At 42.3% G+C, this 9,671-nt stretch overlaps 1 protein-coding gene across 1 annotated transcript; it reads right to left on the reverse strand.

Annotated features, from left to right (window-relative positions):
• Positions 1 to 2,318: 2,318 nt before the first annotated feature.
• Positions 2,319 to 3,230, reverse strand: LOC139124420 (protein NYNRIN-like). Its single transcript, XM_070690553.1, has one exon. It carries the CDS (start codon positions 3,228 to 3,230, stop codon positions 2,319 to 2,321), a length of 912 nt encoding a protein of 303 aa, XP_070546654.1.
• Positions 3,231 to 9,671: the final 6,441 nt, after the last annotated feature.

Raw genomic sequence — 9,671 nt, forward strand, 5'->3', positions numbered from 1 at the left:
AGTGTTGACACTGATGAAGGACAAATTATCTGTTTGAAACACGCCTGTTTGCGAATTCACAGTGGAAGAAGAGAAGTTTTCTTACTCCAATGTCGAAACTTTCATGATGAACGTACACAGTATTATACGGCGTAGCATTTTTTAAAATGTCTGAGAAAATTGTGTACTGAACTCGCTAATTTTCAATTAACGTTACGTTTTTCAAAAATAATAAGAGTGTATATCGAACCCTACACAGAGCTAAATTCTTGCGATTGCCTTCGATGTGTCGTGTTGGCAAGTGCGATTGACAAAAACACCTGCGACTCATATGTGCATGACAATAGTATACTGAAATGTAAGCACTTTTGCTGTAGCTTTTTGACGTACATCTGTCTTACCAGAAAACAAAGAGAGGAAACTCTGGGTCACAGTTAAAACTCTTCATGTAACGATACTAACGGGAAAGTTTGTTACAATTATGACAGCGTAATGCAAAGAGCTTCCCAATAAACATGAAAACTCATCTTTATTCGGTTCACTGTTAAAATAATTGCAGTCGATTCCGTTTTGGTATGCCATCGTTATCACGGTATACACTGCCGTTATAATGAAGGTATGACAAAATGAACAGTTTGTCCATCGGAATCGGCGTATAAATATTGTAGCCGTTTGGGCTTCAGCTTTTATCCCCGTCAACAGTCACAAGAAATTGTCAGAAATGGCGGCACAGTGGTAGCGCCTGGTCCTGCCGACTCTGACTTACAGACTTACGGATCTTGGTCACACGAAAGGCTTCCAATCTGCCCAGCTGTCAATTTGTCCGTCTTGAGGCGTCAAGTTGACCTACCTGTGATGGTACTAGGCACCAAGGATGTAGTTTAGGGAGACAAAACGACAGCCAGATAGCTGGGTCAAACACAACGTCTTTATTCGACTAGAACACAACGTGGTCTGCTCAAGCACATGAAGGCGCGTACCTTTTCATGTTGCTAAGCAACTACAGATTTCGAACAAAAGGTATCAAAGTTTCTAAAGGCAATGTTCAAGTACAGCCATGGGGGCGCTATTCAATGTCCGTGAACAGCTCTGTCACATTCCCCCCTTCCAAGGCCTCCAACTCTCCTGATGGAGAGCTTGATATAGTCCTATGATCAAAAGTCTTTAACACATGTCATTACTTGAAGAAAACCTGTAAGAGAAGGTAAATGCACAATAACCATAACACATAAACTTGAATAAAATTCATCAAATGTCAATAACATAATGTCCTGTATCATCAGCAACAGTTAATGAATGGCCGATATCCATCCATATTGCTGTAAAGGGCGCCGTTTTCTTCTTGGATACTCCTTCCTACCATCCATAGTTTCTGGCTCAACAGCCACATCTGGTGAAATGTCTATTGGTCCAGTGTCCAAGATGGTGTCCTCTGACACTTCCGATGGTACTGGTGAGGTTCTTAAGGTCTCATTTGGGCATACCTTCTCCTTGGTAGGATTAATTTCAGGAGGATTCACCACATCCAGGTCCTCAAACTTAGTTAACTCGGGCATCACAGAAGTTTCGCCTTCACCTTTATCAGGAACATTTACCTCGTCAGCAGCCTCGTCCTGTTTACTTGGCTCTTGTCGTAATCCCTCAACATCTGTCATGGTTGCAGAGCATCGCCTGGCTTGTTCAGAAAGTTCTTTTCACCATTGGGCAACCGGATTCTGTGTAGCCATCCATCCAGCAGTTGACCTGTGTAGCGTTTCAACTTTTCAAAGTGGACTACCTTGAACTTCGACTTAGGACTTCGTTGGAGGCGGTAGACAAGATCAGTCACCCTAGACACTACCATATATGGTCCCTCATAGGTTTGTTGTAGTTTTGGACTAACCCCTTTCTTGCGCCTCTCTTCACGGAGCCACACAAAATCTCCTGGTTGATAGCTCTTTCTCATGGCATTCCGGTCGTAGTACCGTTTCTGCTTTCTACTACTTAGTTTCAATCTTTCTCTGGCTCTTGAATGAGCATTCTGCATTCTCCGATGTTGTTGTATTGCATAGTCGGTAGACAGCCCTTCCATTTCCATCGGGGATGTCATTTCAAACATTAGATCTACAGGCATAGTGGTCTCTCGTCCAAGTATAAGGATATTTGGTGTCTCTCCGGTTGAAGCATGTACTGATGAACGGTACGCCATGGTAGCCACTGCTAAATGTCATCCCAGTCTTTCTGGTGTAGCATCAGGTCCATCAGGGTCATGATGGTTACCACCAGGGTTTTATTATACCTCTCTATCATGCAATCACTTTGCAGGTGTCTAGGCGTTGTAAACGTCCGATCAATCTCCATCAACTTGCAAACCTCAGAAAAACAGCAGAGATAAAATTTCTCCCTCTATCACTATGGACCTCATATGGTAAGCCAAATCTACAGAAAAACTCGTTAACCAGTACTCTAGCGACTGTAGTGGCTTCCTCATTTGGAATGGCAAACGCCTCGATCCACTTCTTAAAATAGTCGCCAATTACGAGGATCTTACGATTTCCATTCTGTGACTCTGGAAATGGCCCTACAACATCCAGGGCAATTCTCTCCATTGGCCCACCTACCACATAGGTCTGCATAGGTCCTTTTACCTTTTGACCAGGTGCTCTGTTTCGAGCACATGTGTTACACATCCGCAACCATGCTCTCACATCCATTGTCAAACCCCACCAGTGATATCTCAACCGTATTTTACTTATAGTCTTATCTATTCCGAGGTGACCGCCTGTCCGAGAAGAATGGAGACTGTTTATAACTGCCCCGCGATAGGCCCAAGGCAGTATCAGTTGCCAAGGATTAGAACCTCCGTCAGGTGACTCCCACATACGATAAAGTAATCCCTGGTTGATTGCTAATTGATCAAACATTGACCAATAACTTTTAGTGGCAGGAGAATGAGGTGAAATGTCATTCCAATCAGGACGAACATCAGAATTTTCCATGGCTGACACTATAACTGCGATTTCAGGGTCACTAAGTTGTGATTTTCTGACCTCCTCCTTAGTCCATACAGGATCAAAGGAGAGATGTTCTACACTTTTTACAGTAGCTTCACTTATCTGAGACTGTTCAGGTTGGTCATCTTTCATGCGATCATGGGATAGTGGGTCCCTAGTTTGATTTGGCTCTACAGTTATTCTCCCAGAATCCTCACAGGTGTTCATAGACAATGCTTTGCTATAGGGTTTGTGGCAGGAATTCCCTTGCCTCAGCATTGAGAAACGTGTCAGCAGAGCATGGAACAGAGTTATCAACAACCTTCGAAAAATGTTTCATTCCACACTGTTTACAGTTATTTGCTGGGTACCTTGACAATGCATCAGCATTTAAGTGCTTTACACCAGGTCTATGTACAACATGGTAGTTAAACTGACCTAACATTTCTAGCCACCGTGCAATTTGCCCTTCGGGTGACTTAAAATTTAGCAGCCATGTCAATGATGCATGGTCAGTTCTCAAGGTGAAGTATCGTCCCAACAAATAATGTCTAAAATATTTCATGTAATAAACGACAGCCAACATCTCCTTTCGTGTCACACAGTAGCTCTTTTCAGGTTTCATCAATACTCGTCCTGCATTTAATGGTCTTTCTGTTCCATCCTGTATTTGACTGAGTACAGCCCCTATGCCTTGCCCACTAGCATCAGTGTCAAGGATGAAATCACCATGCTCAGAAGGAAATGCCAATACTGGCGCAGTGACTAACTTTTCCTTCAAGGAAACAAATGCTTTCTGGCAAGCATCTGACCAAAGAAAGACTGAATTCTTCTTGGTCAAGTTGTGTAATGGTTTTGCGACATCAGCGTAGTTTTTAATAAAACGCCTGTAGTAGGATGTCAATCCTAAAAACCTACGTACGTCAGTAACACTTTCAGGTACTGGCCAGCATTTGATTACATTGACCTTTGCAGGATCAGTAGATACACCTTCTTTATTTACCCTGTGGCCAAGAAATTCAACATCCATGGCAAACAAAACACACTTCCTCGGTTTTAATTTAAGATTGGCCTCCCTAACACGATCAAACACCTTACACAGCCTTTGCAGTTCCTCCTCAAACGATTTGCCAAATACAATTATGTCATCCAAATATAAAAGTAGGATTTCCCATTGCATGCCTGCGAATATCTTCTCCATCAGTCTCTCAAACACACTAGGTCCATTACAAAGACCAAATGGGAGAACATTCCACTGATACAGACCATTCCTGGTAACAAAAGCAGTTTTCTCCTTTGAGCTTTCCTCAAATTCAACTTGCCAATACCCACTGTGTAAGTCTAGGGTTGAAAACCATACAGCACCATGTAGGGCATCAAGAGAATCATTAATCCTGGGAATTGGGTACGCATCTTTTATTGAGACAGAGTTTAGTTTGCGATAGTCAACGCATAGGCGTTCTGATCCATCCTTTTTACGCACAAGCAAACATGGGGCAGCCCATGGACTGACTGACTCCTCAATAAGACCCCTCTACAACAGACCCTTGACCTGCTTATCAATTTCATCTCTTTTCCAAATAGGTGTACGGTAAGGTGCTTGTCTAATAGGTGGCGCATTACCCGTAACAATCTTGTGTTGAATGATGTTTGTACGACCAATATCATGGTCACTACTACTTAATACGTCCTGATACTCTTTTAACATTGTTGCCACATTTGCCTGTTGATAATGATTAAGGTGTTTGCAGCTTTGTTTATACAGTTCCGTCAAGTGCTCAGGAACATGTTGACTTTCATTATTGATCACCTTACAATCGTCCTTAACATGAAGGATATCAGAAAATGCTGGTTCAGATGGAGCAGGTTTTATCTCACTACCCTTTCCACTTTCTACTCTTAGCAATCCAATAACTTCCTCAGAATGCACTTTTACTGGTGCTTCACTAACATTGAACACTCTAACTGGTAGGCAAGATTCCCTAGGATTGACTAGGGTCTTACAGGCAACCACTCCTTTCCCCAACAATGCAGTCCTTTTAACCGGCTCAACAACAGCAAGTACTTTTGGTTCATTTACTGTACCTGAGGTATCCCGGACTTCAAAACAGGTAGAATGTATGACGGACATGCAGGTCTTGACTGCAGAGTTAGCCCCTTCAGTGTAACCATCTTGACCCCTGCCAGGTTTACGGGACATACGGGTAGGAATAATCATTTCACATCCTGGTGGAATCTCAGTTGCCCTCTTAACAACCAACCGACAAATAAATGGTTTCGCCACCCTCAAATGACAGTCAAATGTATCCTCCCCGATTATGAGTTTCCCATTTTTAGTGTCAATAAGACAATTGATTAAGGACAGAAAACTCATACCCAAGATTCTGGCATGTGATAGTGTTACCACAAGGACAGGAGCAATTGCCTCATGCTCTCCAATACGTACACTCATATCTGCAATACCATGAACATTCAAAGGGTACCATCTGCCTGTCTCACTACAGAATTTACAACATCCAATTTGGGTTTATTTTGTGAACTGATCTGATCATAGAACTGAGCTGAAATAATTGAATCGGTGGCTCCAGTGTCAACAAGGAAACTACCTTTTCTGCCCCCCACAACAGCATTTACATAGAGGGCATTAGCAGGACAGTCAGATAAGTTATCATCTGGTGTGTTTCCCCTAGACTCTGATAAGAATTCGGAATTGGCATTTATCGTTTGTGTACAGCTTGAAATCAGTTCTACGGGCCTGTCAGTTCCGGCTGGTCGCTGGCCCTCTCGACAAGACGGTGATCGTTTCCCGAATTACCACCTTCCAACGGGCAATTTTTACGAACATGACCCTTTCGTCCACATCGCCAGCAGACAATACCACCAGACCTCCTACCAACAGCATCATAATCTCTTGCATTCTGACCTATGTTAACACTTTTCAGTGTTGACTGCAACTCCGCCAATCTAGAGTTATTTTATCAGTTAGTTTATCAGTGTTTGGGTAATTACCATCAATTGCAGAGACTGTCAACTCATGAGCATGTTTCTGGGATATTCTTTTTGTTTGCTCGCTGCAGAGATTACTGGCCGTTTCTGACTGCTGAAAACTTTCCTCACAGACACTGGCCCTAACAACATCATCAAAATTTGCCTCCTTACAACGATCAGTTTCATTTACTTTGCGACGCAAGTTAGTGTCACTTAATGCATTGAAGAAAGATTCGATACACAGCCGATTAAACATGGGACCTTCAGCATATGGGTAACCCAAAGTGACCAACTCCCTAATATCTTGAGCTAAACTTTTCAAAGACTCACCAGGGTTACGAGTGCGTTGGCGCAACTTAAGACGGTGAAGTCATCTTGACCTTCAGTGCCAAACCTATGTTCAAGCATATCACAAAGGGACTTGTATGTCAAACTGTCATGTTTGACCGATGTTAAAAGTTTATGTGCTGCTCCCTTTAGAGAAATTTGTAGGTACTGAAGTTTTTCATGGTCATTCCATTTGTTAAGTTGGGCACAAATTTCAAAATGCATTTTATAATCTCCCCAGATATCAGAACCATCATAGCGGTCTGGTTTTGCCAGTGGTTTACTTGGTTTATCGATCATATGCACCAGGCTACCACTAGAGGGCATGCTACTCATGGGGGTATACCTATCAAATTTATGCAAATTAGCAGGGGTTTTAGTGATGTCTCTGGGTTTTGGAAGTACCAATCCCAATCAGCAAGCTTGGACTTGACATCCGTACTACCAACCAAGGATGTCACCTTACTATTTGACATATCCCCTCCAGTATAACTACTTCCAATGGCACCAACGCTTGATGGCGCCAGTGGCGTGCTGCTGGTGAACCCACCAAGGTTGACTTTACTAGGTGTTGGTAAAGTGTAAATCTCACTATCTACAGCATTTTGTATGGTAGTATTACTAACTCCTTTGTTATAGTCAGATGGGCGTCTTGCAGTTTCCTTCTGTTCAAACAAAGACTTAGAATGCTCCAACTTTTCCTGTATTCTCAGCGTTTTTGCCTTCTCCTTTTCCAAGAGAGATTTCAATTTAGTGATTTCACTCAATAGCTCGGCATTTGAAATGGCCTCGCCACCTGTAGCTTGATCAACCTGCAAAGTGTTACTCTCCACTGACATCTTTCCATCACAGTCACGTGACTTGCTACCCTCACCACTGATATCAGCTTCGTTTTTGAATGTTACAATGCCACTATCAACTGAATTGTCTACCATGATTACAAGAGGGCAATTTATAACGTGTATTCAAAACAAAAGTTTCCCAAGTTAGTGAAACAGCATACCACGCCACGTCTATAGAACTAAGTAGGTGGGGTAAATTACTCAATGAGCCGCACAGAGTACCGCAACTTTGAGCGCGGACACATCGACTGTCGCCCGACTGCCTTAACACACAAATTAAATTCAAAAAAAAGCTAAACAAAAACAACTATCGCATGCAAGACAGCCCTGTGAGGTGTACAGTGCCCAGAAGCGCCAGCCGATAGTCTCGCTACGAATTTTCGAAATTTGATGCCAAAATCGTGTTGTCGGGGTTGGGGAGTGACGTCAACACAGCAAGCCTTATGTGTATGGCTGCTACGTGCATGCGGGTCGCGATTGAGAGACACTCAATTTTCTGAAATTTTCTCAGACAGTGTAATCTTTCCCATCTATTCCCGCTTAACAGTTTGATCAGAGTTATATGGCACGATAATCGATCCCGACGCTGCCTCCAATGTAGCCGTTTGGGCTTCAGCTTTTATCCCCGTCAACGGTCACAAGAAATTGTCAGAAATGGCGGCACAGTGGTAGCGCCTGGTCCCGCCGACTCTGACTTACAGACTTACGGATCTTGGTCACACGAAAGGCTTCCAATCTGCCCAGCCGTCAATTTGTCAGTCTTGAGGCGTCCAGCTGACCTACCTGTGATGGTACTAGGCACCAAGGAGACAAAACGACAGCCAGATAGCTGGGTCAAACACAACGTCTTTATTCGACTAGATTACAACGTGGTCTGCTCAAGCACATGAAGGCGCGTACCTTTTCATGTTGCTAAGCAACTACAGATTTCGAACAAAAGGTATCAAAGTTTCTAAAGGCAATGTTCAAGTACAGCCATGGGGGCGCTATTCAATGTCCGTGAATAGCTCTGTCACAATATTATTTTGTCAATTCGGATTTTGGACATTGCACCTTCCAAAGTTTTAGTAAGTAAATGGATCTGGCACTGCTTTTATTAAACACTTCCACTGATATTTGATAGGTGATTCGGGATTTTTCTCACAGCCATAGCGTTGTATGTTTGAAATGGTCTAACGTCTATACAGACTGCTTATCTAATGCTGAGTAGTTTTCGCCCCGATGACGCTACTGTCCCACTTATCGCCAAGGCTATTGGGATTAACACAAATGCATTTAGACTAGTGATTAAGATTTGAGGCAAGAAGCGAAATGCTTCTTGTTTTACGACTCATGCACAGTAATTTCTATGACAATTAAAATTAACCTACATCACAGGAGAGGAAGAAAAAACGGTAAAGGATTGTTGTTTTCACTTAATACATTCAATTTGCAATGAAGAATAACACAGTTGTTGATGTACAGTAGTATTCGATTCGATTAGGAAGGTTTCCGCAATGTTTAATGTGTTTATAAGTATATGTCCTGTTATTATTCCATTTCTAAAGTTAATTGTAGTTCATTCAAACATCGTTTATCCGTCATTGCCAATATTGTAATTTGACGCATATTGTTGTACCTGTTGTTTCTTTTCTTAGTCATTAGTTGAACGATCACCATTTTGACTACCTCCTTCGTTAACTCACATTTGTGAACACGTGGGCTAATGTCATAGCGATGTCTGTCTGTCTGTCCGTGTGTTGTGTGTTTGTTAGTGGTGTGTGTGTGTGTGTGTGTGTGTGTGTGTGTGTGTGTGTGTGTCTGTCTGTCTGTCTGTCTGTTTACACGATAACTCAAAAACGCCTGAACAGATTCATATCAGATTGGTACACAGGTACCATATGCTACTTGCATGAACTCATGAAATGACAATATTTCCTGGTAAAAAAGGCGCCATGGTAATTATAGTCTGCTAAGAGTTAATGTCTATTCTAAGTCTCTGGTCATTCCTGTGACTTCTATTCTGATAGAAAATTTAATCGTTGTTTTACAGCTGTTCACCGAAAGTCGCCGAAGAGGGTCGAGGGAAGGTTAAAGTTTTCTTCTGCGGCTGCCAGCTCTGGGAAAAGTCATCAAACACATTGTGAAAATTCAAGTTCAAGTTTTTCGAAGGAGAACTTTGAACATCGCTGGCAATCTGTTGACTCTTTACCTGCCTGTGTATGTATACAAGTCTTCCAATGTCACCTTCCGATCGCCTGCATGCCGTTATTACTTCATTGATTACGAAACAATTACGTAAATAGGCAGATACAGACACGGCAAGATGGTGGCATGACAAACTCAGTTCACCCAGGTAAATTGACAATGAGATACAAGCCAGCACTGGCGGCCTTCATTCAACACATGTGTTTGAATGTCTTTCAAAGAAAGTTTTAACATATCTCACTATAATATTGTCTTCAATTTGATCTGCCTTTTCGTCACCTGAATCGCATTTTACTCACTGAGAGAAACAGCATGTGACAAAATGTTAACCGACTTGATAGTTCAAAATAATGCAGAACAAAAAAACTCTTGTGAC

This window comes from Ptychodera flava (genome assembly GCF_041260155.1).
Source record: "Ptychodera flava strain L36383 chromosome 23 unlocalized genomic scaffold, AS_Pfla_20210202 Scaffold_24__1_contigs__length_23054250_pilon, whole genome shotgun sequence".
In the NCBI taxonomy this organism is placed as follows: Eukaryota; Metazoa; Hemichordata; class Enteropneusta; family Ptychoderidae; genus Ptychodera; species Ptychodera flava.

Excerpts from the sequence above, each read along its gene's own strand:
- LOC139124420 (XM_070690553.1), bottom strand. The coding sequence starts at position 3,230 with ATGCTGAGGCAAGGGAATTCCTGCCACAAACCCTATAGCAAAGCATTG.